The 24,286-nt window shown below is 40.4% G+C and overlaps 1 protein-coding gene across 2 annotated transcripts in view; it reads right to left on the bottom strand.

Annotated features, from left to right (window-relative positions):
• Positions 1-911: 911 nt before the first annotated feature.
• The window catches only part of LOC134882532 (plasma membrane calcium-transporting ATPase 1-like), a 101,367-nt gene continuing 77,992 nt past the window's right edge, over positions 912-24,286 (bottom strand). For both annotated transcript variants that reach the window (XM_063910300.1, XM_063910299.1), the window contains 7 exons: positions 24,101-24,207; positions 21,143-21,334; positions 18,135-18,348; positions 17,703-17,914; positions 17,130-17,237; positions 14,479-14,661; positions 912-6,147 (listed from right to left, as the gene is read on the bottom strand). In XM_063910300.1, coding sequence (XP_063766370.1) covers positions 5,899-6,147; positions 14,479-14,661; positions 17,130-17,237; positions 17,703-17,914; positions 18,135-18,348; positions 21,143-21,334; positions 24,101-24,207 — 1,265 coding nt within the window. In that variant the 3' untranslated portion in view covers positions 912-5,898. The remainder of the gene's footprint in view (positions 6,148-14,478; positions 14,662-17,129; positions 17,238-17,702; positions 17,915-18,134; positions 18,349-21,142; positions 21,335-24,100; positions 24,208-24,286) is intronic.

Below are 24,286 nucleotides of genomic sequence, written 5' to 3' on the forward strand. Positions count from 1 at the left end.
ATTATGCCAATCGATTAACCTGCAACTTTTTTTATTTATAATCAATCAATGTCAAACATTCTTTGAATTGAACTTCTAACATTTAAGGATGTCTCCTTTCTAATGAAATAGGATGGAAATCTGAATATCTTTGGGTTTGGACACATTTTATAAAAACAAAGATGTTGATAAATTAAAAAAAGGAATAATAATCAGAAGATTTATCAATACTGGGAATACTGCTTAGTTGCAGCCATATGTAGATTCCTTGGTGCGCTCTCGGGGACACATATATAATCTGACATTTCTTATCGGAAGACATACAATATTGAGACACACAGTAAACCGATTAATCTGAGATTAATAAAAATCAGCTGACATATCAGTCGGGCACTAACACAGACATTTTACATGTGACAACAAACTCCATAATCCTAATGTTCCTCCCTAACCTGCAGCGGCAGAGAGAAGCAGGAGGATAATGGATTGATGGAGATGAATGGATGAGAGATGATGATGATGATGATGAAGCCCACCTGAATGTCTCAGGTTAACTGTCATCGTCTCCCTCCTCCTCTCACTGCACACATGAGTGGGAGATGAGTTCAGGAAATATTTTAAATGTTAGTGTTTGTATATGTGTGTCTGGGTGTGGGTGTGTGTGTTTGTATGCTCGGTCAGGAGGATGAACATGGGCAATTTTTGTTTCTGGATAAATGAAACGATGGAAACAAAAGAAAAGGAGAATTTTTTCATCTTTCATCAATCCATCCATCAGAAGTCACACAGTTTGAATTTCCTCAGTGCGTTTCACCTCACAGTGCAATAGTGTGTGTGTGTGTGTGTGTGTGTGTGTGTGTGTGTGTGTGTGTGTGTGTAATGTTGCTTGTGTTTGGGGCGTGTATTTGAGATTCATTTGGTAAAAACAAGTCAACATTTTGGGATGTTTCATTCCATACTAAAACATGCAGAACACAGAACATTGAACACATATACTGAACAGTTAGTTTTATCCAAATGCAGTTTCTCTTTTTTTTCATCTCTTTTCACACAGAGTGGCTTTAGGCTACACAGAACACGACAGAACCAATCGCACCAGGTTGGACATACTGCTTTAAACCACCAAATTTTGTATATATGTCATGCATGCCACATAGATGATATTATGTTTATACAAAAATAACACCAACGCCTATTACTGTGTATCATAGTAATTACAGAAAACAAATCTTTTCAGTCTTTTTTGAAATGAAGCTCAACTGAGAAACCATATACACATATCTATGTGTTTATATCTAATATACACACGTATATACTAGATATAGACACAAAGATAATATATAAATATATATGTTGAGTGGTTATGACTTTTCCAACTGCGGTATTCCAGTTCCTTTGATTTGTTTTTTTATACTTGTTAACTTTGAAGTGAAGTTTCTCCAAAATATTCCTTTAGATCCGACAACAGGAAGCTGTTCCAAAAAAAAAGTTAGTGTTCTGAATAAGAAGCAGTCAAAATGCAACTATGACTGGATAAGAAGCAAGTTCCTTTTCCATTCAAAGGTCCTGTTGGAAAACTGCGATCTTCTGAACTGTACGGTGCACCTGCCGCGAGATGTGAGGGCAACCAGTCCACCAAACCCACAGCCAGAGCGGCTATGGCAAGAGCAAGGGGACAATCTTGTCCAGGCGGCATGGGGGGGGGGGTGGAGTGAGGGAATAAAGAGGGGAGTCAAACAAATGTGTGCACAAGAAAGGAAAGGAGAAAAACGGCTTTGGCATCCTTAAAGCTTCGCTGGATGACGATTGGCTGATTGCCCTCTTTCCCACTTCCTGTGCCCGACACAGACAGCAGGTTCATTCACTTTTTATATGACAATATTTACATTGCACTGACTGCAGGAGCAAAGGTAATCTGTCCGATTCAACAGTTGAACAGAAACTAATAGAAAAAAACTCATCATTTGGAAAGGTGCATCTCGCTTATAGCCAACGGACACACGGCAGGAAGAGGAAGTGATGTCACGAGCTCTTTAACAGTCCTGCGCTCTTCCCCGGAAATGTTTCTGAAGTCGGTAGTTCGTATAAAATGGCGATGACATCTAGTTACAGCTGTGTCACAGGCTCCGCCTCCTTCAAAGTCCATATTTCACAACCAAATCAAAACTGTCCCGTCTTCTTGTTCGAGGGCCAAAAGAGGCCTGAAATTAGAAAGAGCCCCCTGACCCCTCAGTATCATACATGTAAAGCAACAGTTAACGATTCATTATGATCAAATCAGAGATCAAAATATTGAATTTAAAATGTCAACAAAGAAACCATGCTTTTCTCAGTTATTACTGCAGCTAGTTAAAGATATTAATCGTAATCAACGTAATTAAGTTAAGACAAATCAGCTAAGAGTGTCTGTTTGATGGAGGTCAGTATGGGTACCATTAGTTTTTAGCATGGGTCCAAAGTATATTCAGTCTAATTGGGTGATGTTGCAATGCTCTATGACTCATCATTTTTAAGAGTGAATCCAATTTTCCTGCTTCTAACTGTCCTTGAGTCAACCTTGAATCAGAGTCCATAGACCCACAAAGGGATGCTGACTATTCACTGCATGGTACGGTTCCTCTCAACTCGACTCAATTTGTACTTTTTGGGTTATCCATTAGCAAAAGAAGAAAATGCAACCAGGAAAATAGGCTGTAAAATTGACAAAGTGTGGATGTCGTTTCCTTGGCTTGTCTGCTGATTGTATGATTTAAATTAATTGTGATAATTTCACGGCAGTATTGATGCAGGCTTTGCTAAAGTGTTCAGCTAATAATCCCGCCAAAATGTATATTGGTTACTATCTGCTGGGGTAAATAGAGAAAAGGAACTGGCGCTAAAGTGAGTTGAGTCAAACCATGGAGTGGAAATATGGCAAAAGATTGTCTAAAACCGTAAGATGCTTTTTGATATTGGCCTATTATTTTAAATTACAAGCTGATGATGAATGCATGTTGGTTTGGAATTGTATCCCCCCCGGTCCGCTTTGATGAACTCTAAGCTGTGGGGCTCAAAGCATCTCATTGAATTGTTTTATAACTCGTCTTTGGTCCTCAGGTTACTTTCTCAAGTTTTGGTCTGTCAGAGAGGTCAAGGATCAGAGCTCATTTTGTACGAGACAAGCCCTCATAGGCCACGCCCCATTGAAATGAGGCGGAGCCTGAAGCGGGACACAGCTGTGATCTTCCTTAAAGCTCCGACAATAGTCAGTTGGAAAACAGCATCAGTCCACTCATTCACAGAAATCAATCGCAGTAGATTTAAAATACAGAAACACAGAAACCCAGAGGTTGGATCAATAATTATACACTCCCATTTAATGTTAGATACAGTTAGCTGTATTCACGTTGCATTGGCTGAACTCTAATGGAGCTGGATAACTGCGTAATCACATAGCGTGTAGTGTGTCACAACATTTCAGATAAAGTGAATATACTCATGTAAAAGGGGGCTGATGGGACTATATTGTTGAGTTTCCAATTGAACGGCCGACAGGAAGTAAACAAGTCACTGCAGGTTTCTGAGCCCTAACATCAGGTGACCAAGACGACACACGTGGCATAAATATTTAGAGAGCTGTAAAAAGACAGAGTCCACGTTAGATTCATCTCATTCATGTACTGCACTGTCACCAAACTCTTCAGCCTATACATATATATTCATATATCTCCAAAATATTAAAAAGTACTTAATATAAAAATACAGAAGAATTGTAAAAAATGAGCAAAACATTGAATTTTATATGAAAACCATGCAAGAAAGACTCCCCATTTAGTTAAATAGTAACTCTAAGATTCAGGAAAGCAAGGGAATGAAAGGGAAGTGGTCGGATGAGAGAAGCGCCGGCAAACTGCCACCCACTTGCTTTTCATGTAAACATTGTAGAGGTCCTTTAAAACTTGGTACGGCAGTGACGACTGAAGATTTTCTCCTTGCTTTTTGGTCGTGTTTAGAGTAAAGGGCCTGGAGGGGGTGGGCAAGTTGAGGGGTGAGAAAGTCCAAAGGAAACCTCGATAACAATGAGATCAAAAACAATACAGACAACCTATAAAATATGGCTCTGAGTTACATAGAAAAAGCTCATCAGAGGGGGGAGGAAGAACCTAGTCATGACAAAAAGTTGGAAATATGGCAGTAGTAGCACATAGGTTGATGGCTGCTAGTCAGACTAAGAGGGGATTACACGCATCACTGCTTCTGATTGGAAGATGATTCCTTTTTCTTTTAAGACAGTAATCTGCGGACAACGGCAGGCAGGAAGTACTGAGCAGCAGCGGGGACACACAGTGGATTTAACTCATAAAGACTGATTGGTGACATCGTCAGTCTCCCATAATCCTCAGAGTGGCCGCCGCGCCGACGACTGTCAATTAAAACACAGCACGTTGGACAGGGATGATCAATCATCTCCTCTGCTGACGCTGTGTGATGTCACCGACAGCTGATTTAGCTTCTGTTCGCGAAGTCTGACGAACGAGGGAACGGAAACAAGAACTGGTACTAAGATTTATCTTAAACACAGAGAGACAGTCCAAACGCTGGTCAGAGATCCATCCACTTCCTGTAGGTTAGAAGTGAACTTCCAGTATTCTGACCCCAAACAGGCTCAGTCAACAGCAAGACTTTATCCTCTGGGGGGGGCGAATTAATAAAGAGAGGGTATTGGCAGTCGATAGAGCCGTTAAAATGGATCTATTATTAGATCAGTGCTTATACCCTTATCCATTATTAGGAGTTGCTGTTGAGGTTTTAACCTCCCTGTAGGCGTAAACTGGACATCTAGAGAGGAAGCCCCTGTCAGACCCAGAACACACTATGCAGGATTATGCATCCTATCTGGTCTGGGAACCCCTCAGGATCCACCAGGAAAAGGGATACCTCAAGGAATGAGTCTTGAAGGACATTTATTTTGAAGGGACAAAGGGGAGAATACTTGTCATCTGCTTCTTTCAGATTTTGATTGACTGGCCTGCTCCTTGACAGCAGTATTGTTGAGTCTATTGTGTTGACAGGAAGTTGAGTCCTAAATACAGGAAGTTGAAGGAGTCGTGTTCAGACGCTGCTGCAGACTTAACACATATATGGTCGTCCAAACAGAATCCCAAATATTCATTCCTAAAGTTATCATGCGACGCAACACGGATGGAACATAACATGCATCCTACTAGAGCGGGAAACACCAACCACACTCTGGTTTCCTATGAAGACTGTGGACGTACTGGGCGGGGGGGGGGTGGGGGTAGGACGAGCGAGCCCTCTCCAGACACCGCCATGTTGGATATATTTGGGTAGTAAACATTCTGTCCTTCCACATGCAACACAGCTGATCAAAGAAAAGCCAACACATACAGACACGATAAAGGGAAGAACATTTTTAACAGTTGAACCTTGAAGACCGTAGTGTCACACTCACAAGACATTGTCAGGCGTGTTTGTATCAACCATTGATTAACATTTGTTTTAAAAACAGAAAAATTAAAAAGGTTGCATTTTTGCATTTGCCTAAAAATAATTCTGATCATCAAACCGGGCTGAGTGGGGGGGGCGTATGTACATGAGAATCACTGCACTCGTTCAAGAGTTCTGTGCCGAGAGCGTTACGCAGGAATGAAGCGAGGACAGAACATGCTGCTGCGAGTCCCGCCGAGATCGGACGTGGTTTAAAAGCGTTGTCAAAAAGATCATTGAGTAAAAAATATACATGAATGGACTTCCAGGGTGGAGACTCCACGTTCTACTGATACATGTGGGAGGAGGAGGAGGGACCGGGGGGCGATGTGAAGCATGTGTGAGTGCAGGATGAGATGTGACTCCCCTCCTCAGAGACAGTTCTGTTGGTGGGATGACATATGATAAGAGGAGGTGGGGGAGAGGAGGAGCTCAGATGGATGACTCGCTGCTGTGGGGGAAGACGCTGGGCGGCTCTCCTCCTCCCCCCGCCCCAGAGGAGGAGGCGCTGGGGAGTGGGTCGATCTCGTCTCCGGTCTCCTCGATGGTGGGGATGCGAGCCTCCTCCTCCGACTGCGGGACGAACTCAGGATGGGCCATGAAGTTGTGGATGGAGCTACGGGACTCTGGGCTCTCCAGCCCCACGTGCAGGGAGCTACGGAACGCGTTCACCACCTTAATCTGAAACAAAGATGGGGAAAAAGAAAAATGTCAGAGAGCTGAGGGTGTTATGAAAGTGTGATGCAATCACATGCAGCGGGGGCTGATAGGAAACATGGTGGTTTTAAGGCTGAATCTGGCAGGGAGGGGCAAAAAAACTCAATTTTAACATGTGAGAACAGGATGGGAACAACAATCCTACAACACATCAACACAAATGGAACAAAAACAAGGTCAACACGATAATGGAGTACGGGAAAGCAACCAACGTTCCACCAAATCAGATGCAACACAAGCATGCGCACACACAAGGTTTGGAACCGCTGACTTTTATACGCTGCCGTATCGGTTAAAGAATATGCTCTGTGGTTTCAGACTCTGCACCAATTTTGTCTGACTCACAGTCGTCGGCTTCATCCCAGAGGTGTGACAATGAGTTCTCACATTAAACTGGAAAAAACATTTCTTTATGGAGCTGGCTCTGTGTTGAAACCCAGACAGGAGAGTCTTAATAAAAAGTAAGCTGATGATTGTTCTGTACTGGAGCATTCACATGACTTTATCGGAAAATATACACTAAGACCTAAAAACAGGATGTCCACACCTTCGTGTTTGTATCTACACAAACCTAAGCCCCCATCAGCCATATTTGATATGATTCCATTTATAAAATACTGATTAAACCTGACCAAAGTGATGAGAGAGCAAAATAGTTTTATAATCAGGCATGTGTGTACCTTTCATAGTAAATGTGATATGATTTTTGGGTGCAATTCTAGTTTTGATCACCTCTCATTAGACAAATCTCTTAACGTGAAGCACCCAGGGGGGGCCCTCAGGTTGCAATGCTTTACTTGGGTTTTTTTTGACACATTTTAATGATAATAACCACTTGGATAAATATAGGGCCTTTCAAGTAACCCAAGGATGCTTTACAATAGGACGAGGGGGCCGTGGGCGGGACAAAAAGGAAAACAAATAAGAAAAAAAAGTATTGCTTATTTGTATTTATGGCATTTTTAATGTTTTCTAAACATGTTGTAAGTGTTAGCAGATAGTGGGCCGAATTAAAGTGTTAACGTACATACCAAAAATCTATAATTTTTTTAGTAGCCTCTGTCATTCAGGTACAGTAGTTCCTTTGGCAGCAAAATTAACTATATAAATATATACCACTCCAGCAAGTAATTTTAAGGAGTGGGCTTCATAGGTGCATTATTCTACTTCAAACAGAGCCGGGCTAGCTTTTCCCCTCGCTCTCAGTCTTTATGCTAAGCTAAGCTAACCACTTCCAGACAAATATGAAGTTTCATATATACATATTTGCACTCAATCACATCTGAACCCATAAATAAATATAGATAGAAAATGTAAATATAAAATAAAAGTTGATATGCAAGAATATTGTAACTCTTGTGGCCTCTGGGGGTCTGAGGCTGCTTTCTCAACTATATATGCGACCTTAATGGTGTCAGCACCAGCGCAGAAAGTTCAAACACACACTGCAACAACACACACATGCACTGTTTAGTATTTTTAATCACATTCAGAGGCAGAGTCATTTAGTCCTCTAGCTGCTCTCTCCTCTCTGCCTTAAGTCGTTTCCTCTGTCATGAATCCACAGAGGCTGCAGCTGATCATCATAATTAATAACCCTGCAGTTCAAAGCTCTCTATTACTGAACCGCATGAGAGCTACAGTCCGATCACTGCAGCTCAAGGCACACATACCACGCACGCACGCACGCAACACACACACGCACGCACGCACGCACGCAACACACACACACACACACACACACACACACACACACACACACACACACACACACACACACACACACACACAAGCTCTCGGCTGATAAACCATGAGAGACTTGCTGAGCCTGACAGATTTAACCCTGCTCAGGATTAACCCATACAATTATCTTAGTGCCCGGGATGTCACCTCAGAGAGGAAGAAGGAAAAGAAAACCAACAAAAGGAAATAAAGCAGGGTTTTTCTTTCTCTCTTAGTCACGAATCAGAGCAATTCACAGCTTAATTCTGTTCTCGTCGCCCAACAGTTGTGATCTGTCACCAACTCGTCAGCCAGCAAGTCACGGCAGGGTTAATAGACGCATGTTCAAGAGTTTAAATCTCCACAACATGCAGGAGGAGTAGCGGCAGCAGGCGGAGAGGAAAGTAATAAAAGGCATTTAAATAAAAAAGAGGAAAAGGAGATTAAGATGGAGGGAAAAAAAACTACAGCACAGGAAGGTCAAGTAGGGATCAAGTGGATTGAGATGGAAACAGATCAGCTGATCAGGTTGTCTGCACTTAGATAATAAAGAGAACTTTTAGAAGAATGACGCTGGCCGTATTCTACTGTTTTCTTTCTTATATTTAACGCATCACATGACAATTAGAACTCCTTGATTTTACATTTCTGGTTTTGTAAACAAACAACATACAAGCGAGCTTCAGAGGTGAATTATTTTACTTCAAACAAAGCTAGGCTAGCTGTAACCCCCCACTTTCGGTCTTGATGCTAAGCCAACCACGTACAAAGTGCAGCTGTGAATAAACATGTTGAACTACTTCTTTAAAGTCTTGCTAGGTTTATCCTCAGTAGCTTTGTATCTTCAAACGGAATCTCTCTGGATCTTAACAGTGTAAATATTAGATTTCCTACAGATGTTTGAGATGTTTATTTTCTGTTTTAATTACGACAAAAGCAAACTGGGCACTTCCTGCTTCACATTAAAAGCTTTCCACTGGGAAACCTTTGGGGAGGCTTTTGTTTTGTAACATACCATCCCTCCCTTAAAGTCTTCATCTGTCTGTATACGATAAAAAAGTGTCATGTGACCTAAAAAACCAAGTTAAAAGAATTTTAAGGAGACACTTAAGGCGAAACAATGGAAAAATGAATCCTGATTCGATGCTAGCTTTTCTGCTAACCCTCACCCTAACCAATGATATATTCTTTATAACGTCATGTCATTTACAACGTTTTACCAGTCAGTTATCTATATTATCATTAGGATATTTCAGATAATATCGATGGATGGGCAGACAGCTGACAGAGACAGTTTTAGTGTTGGTGAGTCATGCAGCGTTCATGCGTCAACACAGAAAGAGTAAAGAAAGAGAGCCAGCCGGGTGAAGGAGGTGTTAGCTGGCCTCCGGTCACCCACTCACTGCCTGCAGTGGAGGAGGAAGCAGCGGTAGTAGGAGGCGGAGCCCCGGCCGAGTTGGTGAGAGAGGAGGAGGCGCTAAGCCCTATGTGGGTGGGGCTAGAGACAGTTTTGGCGGCGGTGGAGTCATTGTGCTGGCTGACCACGGAGGGCTGGCGGCGCAGGGCACCGGGCACCGGTGCCTGGCCCGTCTGGAAGGTATAGACCACATCCATCTGAAGGAAGCACAGCCACAACGCACCGTTAGAGAGCAGAGTGAGGAGACAGGACAGAGGAGGCAAGGGAGAGGAGACAGAGCAAGGAAACAAGAAAGAAAAGACAGGAAAGGAGGAAAGAGGTTACGGATTAAGACACAGTTTGACAGTTTTTTATAAATGTGAAAGTCAGGAGTCATATTTCATGCCTACAGTTCAGAACAGTTCAAAGACGTTTACATGCACGCAAATATCCACTATTACTACGAAAATGAAAATATATTGAATTTGATACGGTTTATGTAGAATTATGTGGGATATGCTGACATTATTCTGGAATTAGGAGCATTCTTTCGGCTTCTATACAAGTGCAATCACAATATGAGTCTTAATTGGGGTTTACGCGCTGTTTGCGAGATGCAGCCTTTAGCTGGTTTATGGCAATCAAACCATGGATGTATAAAGAGAAATGGATACTGCTTTGGAGAATATTTGACAACTTTCAAGTCCTAGTGATTCAATAAGGGCTATAAAAGTGTTCATACTACGCAGTTGATTTACCTCACTGATTTACAGACGTATCTTTCTTTGCCAAAGCAAGTCAATGTCACTGGCTGACACGGAAGGTGTAGTACCCCTGCTTGGCCACTAGGAACATTTGCTATAACGGCCCTGGGGTCCTAACACTAACAACTCGAGACATTGCGCACTTTAAGATAATTTCCTGTCTCTCTGTCACGTGGGTTAGTCGTTGATATCAAACTGTTTTAGATGATTTGTCCGTTGTTACTGTAAATCAAACTTTCAACAATGTTGGAACAAGCCCTAGCTGATTATTATTTTAATATGTTTGTAAGCTGTTTAAATATCTTATACTAGAAGAATAACAGATAAATAAATCCAAACACATTAGACCCCACCCACTTAGGAGACAGGCAGTGCATTTCATTTCAAACCATGGTGTTGCTAATAAAGGTGCCATAAATGCAGATTGTAAAAAAAGTGGAATTTGAGTGTTTTTCTGAGCCATACAAAAAAGAGCAACAGGCAAGTATTAGAATTACTATATTAATTAACCATATAAACAGCTTACTAGAACTATTGTTAATAATATTTTGGTCAACAATTTGGTATAAAGTGAGTACAGAAAACTGGCACAACACAAGACAAGGACAACAAGAAGAGGTAGTAATGGAGGGAAAGAGATCAGGAGGGAGGAGAAGAGAGGAAGTTTGAAAATCTAAAAAAAGCACAAAGAGAGGAGAGCTGTAATTTAGTTAGTGAAAGACAATACATGAGAATCCAGAAGGAGCTGCGAAAGAATGGAGGGATTGAAGGGGGTGACGCAACAATGAGTTAAGAGTCGGACTGAAAGACCTTTGAGAGAAGGAGTGAATTGGAGAAAGATAGAAAAACGTGTCACTCTGAATGACTGATAAAGTTTCTGCAGCGAAGTGCTGCTTGTACCAATTATTCCCCCTCTGTGTTTGACTGTCGAAGCGTTGAGCGGCACAACGCTGCCCACCAGGATTAGAGAGGAGGAGGACAGGAAGAGGAGCGTGGAGAGATAAGAACCTAATTAGCTTGCAGCCTTTCGTTGCCTCCCCCTCCATCCCCTCATCCTCCCATCCCAGGAGGATGACAGACTGATAATACATACATAGACAGGAAGAGAGAAGAGCCGACTTCCTCTTTTCTCCGCAGCGTGTCTGATGATGTAGAGACTGAGGAGCTTTACTTCGGTTTCTCCTCGCATCGCTTCCTTCTCTCACAGGGCCCTGAGGCTTGAGGTTGTTTTCTGACACTGTTCACCTCCCCCAGTCTGCACCCCCATTTCGTAGCTTCTGATCGCTTCACATGATCTTAATCAGCAGGTGGAGGAGTCATACTGTCCTTGTAAAGGCTTTAACCAACAATTCTGTGGACATCCAGCTACTGAAGATCGTTTTCAGTTTCCTGGCCAAGAAAGAGCTTTTAACCGGCACTACATGTTTGTTGGCCACTTGTGGATAATTAAGTTAATACTGTATGAAAACTTTAGAAAGTTACACACATGCATCAGAATCAGGGGTTTCCTCTGTGTCTGTCCCCTTCTGATTATATCAAATGAACTAAATTGCCAGTGAAGTTACCAAGCTGTTATTGAATTTTAGACTTTAAAATGATCAAACTTCAATAGATTTTCTGTTTTCAAATTCCAGGTCAAAAATAAGCTTTTAACCTGATGCTTATTTTTTGGACACTTGACTGCATTGAGAACAAGCCATGCTTTAATTCAATATAACTAACTTTTGCTAACTTTATGGCAAACAGTATCCTATTTAGAAATCCAGTTTTTGGTATCTACTAACTCCTGAAGGTCTTTTTAATTAATAAATACTCCACTACGTTCGTTGGATGGTCTCTAACTGTGTCAGTTTGCTGTTTAACAGAAAGAGCAGTTATTTTTTTACAGATTTATAGATTCATGTCTATGAGTCACACTTTTCTTACTATCTTTTTATAAATTGTACTTTATATACAAATATAAAACCCCTAAAAAAATAAAACACAAGATTGTTGCAAAGACTTTGTAAAGTAAGGTATCAGAAAATGAATATTTAGTTGCCAGAAAAGTCTGGAGTTTTCTTGAGTTTGAGAGATTGTTTCTGAGGTCAAACTGAGAAACTCTTGCAGTCAAAAGCTGAAGAAGATCTTAGTTATTATTAATTCAGATGTGTTTTCCCGACGGCAAGAATAAGTACAAGTCAGTTCACTGCCTGGAAGAAAGTGCCTGACCTCTCTGACTGTGTTTGTGTGTGTGTGTGTGTGTGTGTGTGTGTGTGTGTGTGTGTTATTGTGTGCGAGTAGATTGCTGGCTGCTGTTACTGTAGGTGGGCGTTAGCATCGAGGCTAATGAACCCCATAGGGACTGAATAGGTCTGCCTGTGGACATGCTAATGCTCAGTGAGTGCAGATGTATCCTGTAGGAGGAGGAACGCGCACACACGTACACACACACACACACACACACACACACACACACACACACACACACACACACACACACAACTGTGAGATGAGTCACAGCGGAAGACGGCGCTGTTAAGGTGCTGCTGTTAGGCTCCAACACTGACTAACTGAAGAATAAAAATATCTTCTAAGCTTTTTTGTCCCACGCTGGATGCCGTCTGCACCAAAGCTCTGCAGCAGAGTGTGAAATTAACTGGACAACCGCAATGTGTGTGTGTTCAATATCTCCACTTTAGCCTCCACACACTTCACTGTGTTTTAATTTAACACGCACACGTGGCTGAACATGTTAAATGTGGAGGACGGTTTGGAAATGAAGAGACAATAAGCTTGTCTCAACTGGACTTTAGGTATTATGAAATACTTTTTTGGGCAGTATTTCAGATTCTGTCATGGGACGGATGTGAGCAGTGAATATTTAAGGTGAATATAAACCAAAATATGTATGTCACGCCTTTTTGCTTCAGAATTTAGATAAATCAATACTCTAACCTCTCTTCCAAAATACATGTAAGATGCATCAAGTGTTAAGAATTCCTCAGCCTCTGGTTTTCAGTTACATAAGCTCTGAGTGGAGACATGTTATAACCTGCTTACTGTGATTTATGTATAAAGATTCATCAAGTTCTTTCCATCAAAATTCTACGTAGTATATTGTGCAATCACCAATCGTGTCTGTGCTCGGCTGTGATGATACTCCGCACTGTCACACTGCTCATTCCACCTTAAAAATTACATTTACAATGGTGCCCTGCGGCTCATTACAGCAGAGTCTCATCAGACTCATCAGTGTTTGCTACGCTCAAAACATGGCTGGTGCTTCGTAGCAGCAAAGGAGATCTCATCTTTCTTCTTTATAAATGTTTTAAAAAGCTGCCATAGTAAATTTCATCTGTTCCAAAATTAAATAAACACTGTTCATAGAGCAGATCTAAGGAACGTCAAATACTTAGTTACATAATGAGGAAATTATGAACTGTGGAGGAGATCTGTGTAGTACTTTTGCAAACATGCATTTGACTGAAAGCCAAATGAAACTTTAAAGCCTTGTCTCCTTAAATTAATTCACTTTTTCAGTAATATTCTTAGAGGTGTTTCTCCTCCTGTCTGTGAATGACTTGCTGTGTGTCTCGGCTGCAGAAGCTTAGTTAGAAACAACACAGTGGAAGTGCTACTGTCATTTTATCATTCAGCTAATATGAATATGACATTTTTTGGGCTGATTACTTCCGTGCTCACAATGCTTTTTACGTCACCTAAAGTAGAGGACAAAGTAAAGGACAAGCAGCTCTTTGTCAGCGAGGCCTCCTCACATTTGGTCTGAAGATTAAAATCCAAGAACAATATTTCGTTCTTACTTTGACCTCATGAGTTTTTCTTCAACATTACAGTTGATAGTTTCCACGATTTGCAGGAGCTATTAAATCTGCTGCTTTTTTAGTTTGTAATAAATCCCTCAAATATATAGTTTTACATCATTAGCATACTTATGTTTACAATACATTGTGTTTCACTGTTTCTGCATCTTAAGGTAAAACAGCTGTATAAATAAGTACAACATGACAGACATTTAAGATGAGCTAAACTAGCTCCTCACTGCTAACTCCAGCTCTGATAAATACTTTTAAGTGAAATAAATATTCCTCACTGTCTTCATGAAACACGTTTCTTTACCTCCATTTGATGGATCGTACTTCGGTTTGATTCTGGAAGGACGAACAACGTGTTTTTAAAGACGACAGCTATTTTACCTGAACAGCTTTCCAGGTTTGAACAACAATGCACCAGCAAACAAAGAAATGAATATAGAAAAATAATCATATGTTTTCTTCCAGAGCCTCCTGCATCACCATGGCAACTGATGCTTTCTGCAGATCCTTTCACAGGCCTCGGAAACTTGACATGGGAAAGAACTTTAAAAAGTTAGACGCGTGCGATGTGCTTGAAGGGGTGGCGGGAGGGTAGTACCTGTGTCTGGATGCGGTTCAGCCCTCTGAACCAGAGGATCTGGCCTCTCCGCAGCTCCATCTCAGCGTGGTCGATCTCGTCTGCGCCCTCCGTCAGCTCCTCCTCGTGGATCTCCTCCTTCTTGGTGCCGTGGCCCGCCTCCTTCAGGAACTTCAGGTGGTGGGTGGGGATGGCCGAGATCAGCTGAAAAATGGAAAACATCATTTTTAAAACTGTCTCTGCTGATCTTTATACAAAAGGGTCCTTTCCACTCAGCCTGGGAAATAGTGTGAAGCTTTGGCTATAAGATGATACAGCTATGATAAAGACCCTGCGAAAAAGTGGAGTTTGAACATTTTGTTGTTTTACCAAAGTGATGCAAGTGCATTGTGGGAAATGTAGGATCAAGTGTTTTTGACTCATTAAGGGATTATAAATCAATATATCTTGGCTTCCATTGTTTCCATATGTTTTAGATCTCAGTGTCTATCATGAGTCTCTTCATATTTGTGAAGGTCCGTCTTTAAGAGAGGTGTGAATCAACATCATTAAGGATGTTTTTGTGAAACACAAAAAGTTTAACATATAAATTTAAACAGAAAAATGTATGGGAGATTATTTGTCCAGAGATCAGACAAAAACAACAACTTGTTACTCTCAGCTTCCATCTTCAGTCTAACATTGCATCCACTATAACCAATTTAATTTTAAAGATTTGAGCGGGAAGAAAAAACAAACTAAGATGTTGAGCAGTAGTGAGAAGACCAGCACACTAACAGATTGAAGATATACATCGGCTTTATTTCATGATGCCAAACCAAGCATTGAAGTCAGTGGAGTAGGTGGATATTAAGGTTGGACATAATGCTAACAAATGACTGAAACATTATATGTTTTTTAACAATCTACCTACCAAATCTACAGATGGGATTTAAAATAAACTCAACCTTAACATATCAAATAAAATATAGTAACAAAAAAACAAAAAATGTTGGGAATGTAAACCACCGTTAAGATATTTTCTTCCATAACTATTATCATGCTTAAGTTATGTTAATAATAAATGAATAGAACACTTTACACAGTTATTAGTGGCTGCTTCCTCAATACGTTCTTTTCAATACTTTTTTTTACTGCTGCTTACTTGATTTTATGACAACATGCGCTCACTTTTTTATATGATATATTAGCGTAGTAATCTTATTTCTGCTATTATCTCACATTTCGCTTTGCTTTAACATTGTACATTTTTCATATTTTGTCCGATTCTAATATGTATAATGCTGTAGTGATTCCACTGTAACTCCCAGTGTGTAACGTGTATAGTTGAACTGATTTTATCTTGTTCATTGTTCTATTAAAAAAAGAAAGGAGCGAGTAACACCCATCCTCCTGCTGCAGCTGCACATTTTCTGTCTGTCACCTTCCTTCCCTGTTAGAAAAGTGGTTTAAAATAAATCAGAGCCTCAGATCAGCGTGTTTCTGTCAGCATCTTCACGCCTCTGTTCTCTGCCCTCCGACTGAACCCACCAGGCTTCCTGCGACTCAACTTTTATTTTTTTCTTTTCAATGTATGCTTTCTAAGCCTGTGTGTATCCACAGAGGGACTGACACGCTGGGTTTGTTTTCCCTCGGTGCTCGTAAACAGGCACTGCTTTCATGTGCCTCGCTCATTACCATGGCGATGGTTGGGATGGCAACGCTGCAGCAGCAAGAAGTGTGACAGGCAACAGTTTGCTGCCACAGACCTCACATATCCACCTCTTCATCTTCCTCCTCAGTACATGTTGCTTATTCTTATGTTAAGCTCATTTTCTACAGAACTTAAAGAGCAGTGCAGGAATGAGTCGTAAAACCTGGGAATGAGTTAGCATTTTACCACTTCTGGTTTCCTTAAGTTAGTGGTTTTGGTTATACGCCTGAAATCAGGTCTGTGGTTAACACAAGCTGAAGAGATTTTAGCTTTTTGGTCTGCATCTTAAAATGTGTCAGTCAGACATTAGCCACCTTTAGCTTAGCGGTGGTGGTGTGTAGTTTGTGATCGTGCTGTAGCTTGTTTTAAGACTTTGATTTTTACTTTGGGCACTTCAAAAATCATTAAAGTGGTGTAAATACATGGAAATTATCCTGCTGAACAAAACATCGAAAACACAAAATTGCCAAAGAGCTTATTTTTATGCAATATTCCAAAATCCAATGGAAATATTCCATTGCTCTTTTTGAAGGGCCCTCGCAATTAATCTATAACACAACCTGGTTGAAAAATCGATTCTGATATATCAATTTGGACAATCAACTGTCTTCTGTTTTTCAAATAAAGATTGTTGTTTCTTTTCTATATTTGTAAAGAGCACAAGAAAACCTGGATCAGTGATGCCGGTTTTTTACGTTACGTTGATTTTGCTGCAGGTCAGCCGTTGATATGCAGCTGAACAGACTGTTATTTTCTTAGGACAAGAAATACTATACTACAATAAAATCCTATTTAAATCAATATGTAAGGTCAAATTATTGATTTATTTTGTAAGAAGCTGTGTAATAAGCAGGTTAATATACAGGGAGCAGGTCATTATTGAGTAAGTAACCCCTTTAGTGTCCGGGCTCCTTGCAACAATGACCTGCTTGCTGCACATTAACCTTTACTGAGCCTTTGGTTCTGGTTCTGGTCTCACCTGTCCCCACAGCAGCTCTCCGACTCCGATGAACACACACCACAGCCACTGGTCAATGGTCAGCGCCGTGCAGGAGAACGGCTTCCCTCCGAACTGAACAATGACGATCTGAGGAGCAACACAAACATACGGCACGTGTTAGCTGAGCGCTGCTTCGGTTTTAAAGGATCACTCTTCTATGTTTGTCGTATAGTCAGCAAATTCTTTATGGACGCCAAAACTAACAATGAACTGATCCACTAACAAGTACTGTGTGTGTATTCGAAGTCTAATGTATCTGTTCCTCTCTGCAGCAGAGCTCTATTCGTGTACAATATTATTATAGGAATAATTCACCATTAATGATCATTTGTATCAATACAAATTCAGGTTCTACTTGTTTTTCTCATATTCTAAGAGATAATTGAGCCATTTATATTATATATTGTTGTGTGTGAATAGATTACATACTAAACTAAAATGACCCCTTCATAAAATGATCTAATGAAAACCTACTGTATGTATCCAAAAAGAAGCAGTATGAGAGAAAAGTTTGTGAATCACTGCCCCATTGGGTGGTTTTGGAGGCGTTACCTGCAGGATGAAGGTCCCCAGCACCACGCTGCAGAAGATGGGGTTCCTGTAGATGCCCTCGAAGACGTTCCTCTCTCCGTGGATCTTCCTGGCGTTGATTTCGTTGAACAGCTGCATCATGACGAACACGTTGAACACGATGGTGTAGTGCTCCGAGGGCGGTGCGTGCAGGGGAGAGTTGCGTCCGCTATCGATGTCGAAGAACGTCTCGCCTAAGAAACAAAATAAATGTATCTTAATATACATGATTTATTTCCAACATTTATTCACTTGCAACAACAAAAAAATCCACAGGCTCAAGATTTGACGAAATGGGGAGGACATGGAAAATTGGATTTCACCACATATTTAAGAATCACAAAACAGATTTTTTCCCTTCCGTTTAACCAGTTGGATATTTCCCCTTAAATGTCGTAGGTTTATTTAACTTACCGGCGAAGAGCAGGGTGAAGATGATGGTGAGCTGGTACACGGCGTGGCCCAGGATGTTCTTCATCATGGTCCTGGAGATCAGAGGTTTGTTGCGGCCGTACGGTCTACGCAGCAGCAGAGACTCGGTGGGCGGCTCGGTGGCCAGAGCGAGAGAAGCCAGAGTGTCCATGATGAGGTTCACCCAGAGCATCTGGACGGCCTTCAGAGGAGAGTCCTGCAGGAGGAGGAGGTGGAGGAGAGGTCAGGAGTTTAATTTACAGGAATAGTGGAAATAACACGGAGAGAGAAAACTAAAAGCAATAACCAACAGCACATCTCCATTTCTTCACATTTGGAGAAATACAGATTTCATCATCATTTCCAAAACGCCCAACACAAAAAATGTAACCTCAATCCCATTTGTTTCTGTTCAATTGCAATCTAAAAGCACCAACATTTAGAAAAAAACGTATTTCCTTATTTAAGTACATTTGTCGAAAAAACATTGCAACAGATTTCAGAACCTTTATTAGACAACTTCAAAAGAAGCTTTGGATGTAATGAAGAACATGTACAGCCTTATTTTTAACACTATATTAAGCATCACAATCTCAAAAGGAGGTTCATAACCGATACAGCAGAATCAGAGATGTGGGTTTTTTTATTCTATGCTGCCTACATTACGTACATCACCCACAATGCACCTTGACTTATGTCAGGTTAAGGATACTTTTGTTGTGCTAGAATCAGCTAATGGTATATTAAAACTCATCTCTAGTAGTTTTTTTGTTGTTTTTCATTTTTATCAAAAGTATTTGCCTCAACCAAAGGCTGACACAAAGTTATTGAGTGTTTTCCTTTAAGTGCAGTGGGTACATTAACAATACAGAGATTTACATAGCATTTATATATTTTGTCACACTAACATCATAATTACCAATTATATCTTAGCGTGTTGTCTGCAAGGCTGATTCAAATACATATAAAATGCAGGAGAAAGCGTTTACACACACACACACACATTTAGTTGGACCTTCTCCACTTGTGATACCAAACCCACGCCCCAGAACGGTTCCTCTGTGTATACAATAAAGACATAAATCAGTTTACCATCTTTTAATGATCTGTGCCAACATGTCAGAGGATGATCAGTGAGAATAAACACAGCGCAGAGACCTGCTGAGTCCCCGCTGTATTTCAGGATTATGATGGTGACGTGTTGCCATGGTTTCAGGCTGTATCTTAGCCTACTTTGTGTTCTTTACTATGAAGCCGAGTTTGTTATCTGTCCTGCCAGCTGTGAGGCTTTCAATTAATAGTCAGCCGCAAGTTACTTTTTATATTGTGTCAGGAGTTCAGTTTCCTTATTAGAGACACGTTAGGAAAAAAAAGCAGAAGAAAGTGACACGGCTGCCTCCCCGGTCACATCAAAGTGAAAAACTTTGGATTTGATCAAAAAGAAAATCCACAGAAGAGCAGAGTGTTAAAATGTAATAGAACTATCAAGGCAGAAGCTCCTGTTCGTGTCCCACCCTTCAAATCTACAAAGAAGGTAGGACTCACTAACAGCTGAGCAAAATATATCCTTGATGCTCCTGCCCTATATACACATATAGTATTTAAGTCATGTAAGAAGCACACATTTGAAACAAAACCCCTTTCTATGCAAATAAGAGTCTAATGCACAAAGCACATATAGCCACACAGTTAACTAGTAAGAGTCTTCAAAAGAGAAGCACATCAAACACACAGACGGACATTCATTCTCTGTCATTTCTAAGTTTCACCTTTAAAGTTTTGGGGGTTTCCCTCTCCTGTAGTTTGTTATAGGTTTTAGTGCATGTAAATGGTCTGCAAAGGCTAAAATCCCCAAGTTCCCTCAAGATGGAGTTTCTCTCCCACACACTCCCCCCCTGCCTGAAACGCCCCCATTGGGCTCTTTTGTTAACTTACATAACATAGTGACATCACTTTGCAACACTCAAACATCTATTGGCTAACGCTCAAACACATTGCACGTGATAGGCAAAGGGGCGGGACATCTCTAAGTGGTTGATGAAAAAGAGCAGACTGGGCTCTGGTTTCAGACAGAGGGTGAAAAGAGGTGCTGCAGCACAGTCAATATGAGAAAAATAAAGAGCTTTTTGAACATTAAAGCATGGAGACATGTCCCAGTACAGACACAATATACATATATATACAATGAACCTGAATTGCATCATAATAGGGCCCCTTTAAGGGTTGCCTCTGCACCCCGTCTGTCCCAATTTGAAAATGTATTTTTTCTTTCTCTCTTCCTTTGTTCTGCCAACTGTGTCTTTGATGCAAAAGCTACATTTATACTTTGCCACAGAGATAACTACAATTTGACATAAAAAAGGGCAAATTGCACTATGCTGTAAAAATGTTTCATCACTTGCGGCTACATTCTGTTGAGGTGGCAATCCATCCTTTGTAAAATAGCCGGTCAGTCTTTTCCCTTGTTTACAAGTTTTCATTTAATTTGTGCATCTTTAAATCAGATTAAACCAGGTGACATGAACAATGTAATCATACTGACATTAAAGTCTGTGGAAATTGTAGACAAAATTAAACAACTGTACGAGGACAGACAAAAGTCCCAACTATAGTCTAAAACAAGAGGCAGAAATGGGGAAATCATGTTGAATGTTGTAATTTCCATACTACTTCCATATATCCACAAGGATTCATTTGATGAAATTTGTCTATGATGATATTTGGACTTCCATTAGAACCCCAAAGACGACAGCTGAGACTGAACCGCACTTACACCAAGTGGGATTTATTAGTTTGTTTAAACCTGCTGGTTAATTTCATTTTTGAAAACATACAGTATTGTAGTTCAATATGCATTTTATGTTCACTTATGTATACACACAAGTTTCAATTTTATATCTTATTTTTTCTTATTCTTAAATTGTTGTAAGGGTTTAAAAAAAGGATTTCCGTCGGAGGATAAATTGAGTATGTGGGTTGTCATTCTGATTAGCGTGTAGCTCTCAGCCTACCTGAGTGATGCAGGCGCCGGTGAACGCAACAATGACGGCCACCACGTTGACGGTCAGCTGGAACTGCAGGAACTTGGAGATGCTGTCGTACACGTTTCTTCCCCACATGACAGCCTTTACGATGCTGGTGAAGTTGTCGTCGGTCAGGATGATGTCAGACGCCTCCTTTGCCACATCTGTTCCGGCGATTCCCTGAAAAGAAGGAGCAGGAAGTAGAAGTTTAGATCCTGTTTTTATTTAACTTTAGATGAAAACATAGAAAAAACGATTACAGCTTCTTACAATTTGATAAGGAGCTCCAAAAACACCAGTGAGCCACACTGTTGCACAGACAGTAGTTTATTTTTGACTCAATCACACATACTGCCACAAGTACTCACCAAGGAGCTATAGGGATTAATCTGCAGGTGAAAATAGCCCCCAACAAATGCACTATTTCCTCCTGTTTATGTAGTGTTGGTTAAAAACTACAGACACCGGTTGTTTAATAAATGATCAAGCATTTAAACAAAAATACAATATATATCTGCGTGCTGTTTTTTGGCCTCAGTACGAGTGCCATTCTACAGACTACGAATAACTGACAAAGACAGACTTTAATTAGTTTGCTGACAATAACAAAGATATAATGATAAACTCAGACTGATTACATGTTATGTTTTAATGTCAGAATTAATCTAGATAAATGCAAAACTGTATCAAAAATAACTTGATCAGAAGGAGTTTAAACTTCAAGCTGTTTTTCCTGATCAAAAGCTAAAACACTGTCTTAAAGAAAAACAAACTTCGATACCAATGTGTAGTATTTGATAAAGTATAATCTGATCCAATTATTCAACACCAGTTTATGCAAGATAATTCTGAGGAGTAGTGAATTCTGAGAGGGGGACATCATTCTTCAGTGATACAATCTACGATGACGGCTCACAAGAAAGTGATGTTATAATCACATGGGTCACAACCTAAACAGGCTGGAGATAGCTGCTGAACCTTATGTGCAACTGGTCCACATAAAAACTTCAGCTTGGCATTCAATTGTCTCTTTCTAAAACTAAAAGATAAGGTCTAGCTTTAGCACAATTTCATGACTTGTCTCAGGAATACAAACTCATCAGTATTCTTCTTCTCCTGTATATCAGGATGACACATACGAGGAAAGGGATTCACCAGCTGCTCGGCTTCAGAGTGGATAATGTTTCAATTTAATGTGGAAAATAACTCATTACTGGAGTCTCGCTTTTACCTGTTTGTCCTTTAGAAGAAATACCTGACGAGGGGCCTCTGGTTTAAAGGATCATGAAGCTAAAGTGTACAAAGCTTGAAGGGACAACATTTTTAACCCAATCATCTGGTTAACTATACCGGGAGACGGTGTGTTGTGTTCAAATAAATAAATCTCAGCGTCTCTCTACTGAGGGAGGTGGATCTTGTCCACTTTCCAGCTGAATAGGTGATAATTAAACTGGGACACATGGGCGTCAACTGAAAAATATTCCAAATGGGACACTTTAGCACTGAAAGGTCTGTGGTTTAAATCCCCACGCTGCCTCTGTGATGTGTTTAGGAACAGTAACTGGGGTCTGAGTGCAGAGCAGCTGCTCAGCAGTCTGCAGGGGACGCTGGCGTGCCGATGACTTTCCTCCCGAAACAAAGGTCACAACAACAACAACAACAGAGAGGAGGCAGCTGATGTAACTCAGCTCATCCACAGTTTAATGCAACAGTATCCTCTGTAAGTTCAGCTGATCATTTGTTCAGTGCAACACAATGTGATCATTTTTTTATGATTTCCTCTAAATATATTTATTTTTGGAAGGTGTGTATAGTTTTATTTTGCATCTGACTGTTAAATTTTCACATTCATGGAATTGAGTACATTTGTATCTTGCACCTTGTTTTTACCTTTATTTTCTATATTTAGTTTACTTGGACTTTGTACTCCAACAACAGCACCACAATTTCAGTGCTTTCTAACCAACACTACATCACAGGAGGGAATAATGCATTGGTAGGGACTATTTTCACCGGCAGATTCATCATATTTGGTGCTGTCTTGAGTGTGATTGAGTCAAAATAAACCACAGAGTGTGTGGTCATGACAATGAAGGATCATGTCAGTGCAACAGCGGTCTTGTTGAAGAGTTTCTGATCCGCAATGTTATAAATAACCATTTATCTATTACTAAAACAAACAATATAAGATACTCTCTGATTGACTGAAGGTGAACAGAGTTGCTTACAGTTTAAATGAAGTCTTGATTTCAGCACTATTTTATCTCAAATTTAAAATCTTCATAGCTCAAAAACCTATTTTTACAGGTTTAATGACACCCTTAAATGTCTAAAGGAATGTCCTAAATTATTATTTTCAGACCATGTTAGGCTCTCAGATACACAGTATAATAATTTATGCTCTTGTTTTTTAAAGATGATTTAACATGATTGATTGGACACTATTTCACTCCTGGAATAGAAGAAAAGCTTAATCCAAAAAGTCCAAAATACTAGCTATGAAAAATATATGCAAATTGTCTTAAATAATATTAAAAAGGACTTAGGTCAAGATCTTGTGAGATAACAATGGTTAAGATGGATGTAAAGCCTGATATTAATAATGTTTATAAAACAGATATAATTACAAATATAACGGAGAGAATGTTCTGCCTCTGTGTGCTGATCTTTGGAGAACAGTCTCAGTGATGTGGCAGCAGATGTGTGTGCTGATGAACATCGAGGCTCGATATCTATTGATTTATTTTTCCATTTCACAGCTTTCCTAATGATTTCATGGCTTTAAACTAAGAGTTATTGTGGATGACGTTTGGAGAAAAATCCTTTAAAATTCATTACATTTTTCATTATTGGGAATAACGTGGAGCTAACTGGAGCAGCAGAGGAATGAAGCAGAGGAGAGCTGTGGAGAGAATAAAAAAGGTGCAAATATGAAGAAGTGGTTACCATGGCAAAGCCGACATCAGCTTTCTTGAGGGCAGGGCCGTCGTTGGTTCCGTCTCCCGTCACTGCCACCACCTGTCGGGTTTCTCCCACCGTGCTGTCGATGATACCTGCAACAAAAACAATTCTCTGTTTCAATCAGGGTAATACATTTCAAGAACAAATTCATTTTCTCTTTCTGTGAGAGCG

Source organism: Eleginops maclovinus, chromosome 20, assembly GCF_036324505.1.
Source record: "Eleginops maclovinus isolate JMC-PN-2008 ecotype Puerto Natales chromosome 20, JC_Emac_rtc_rv5, whole genome shotgun sequence".
NCBI lineage: Eukaryota > Metazoa > Chordata > Actinopteri > Perciformes > Eleginopidae > Eleginops > Eleginops maclovinus.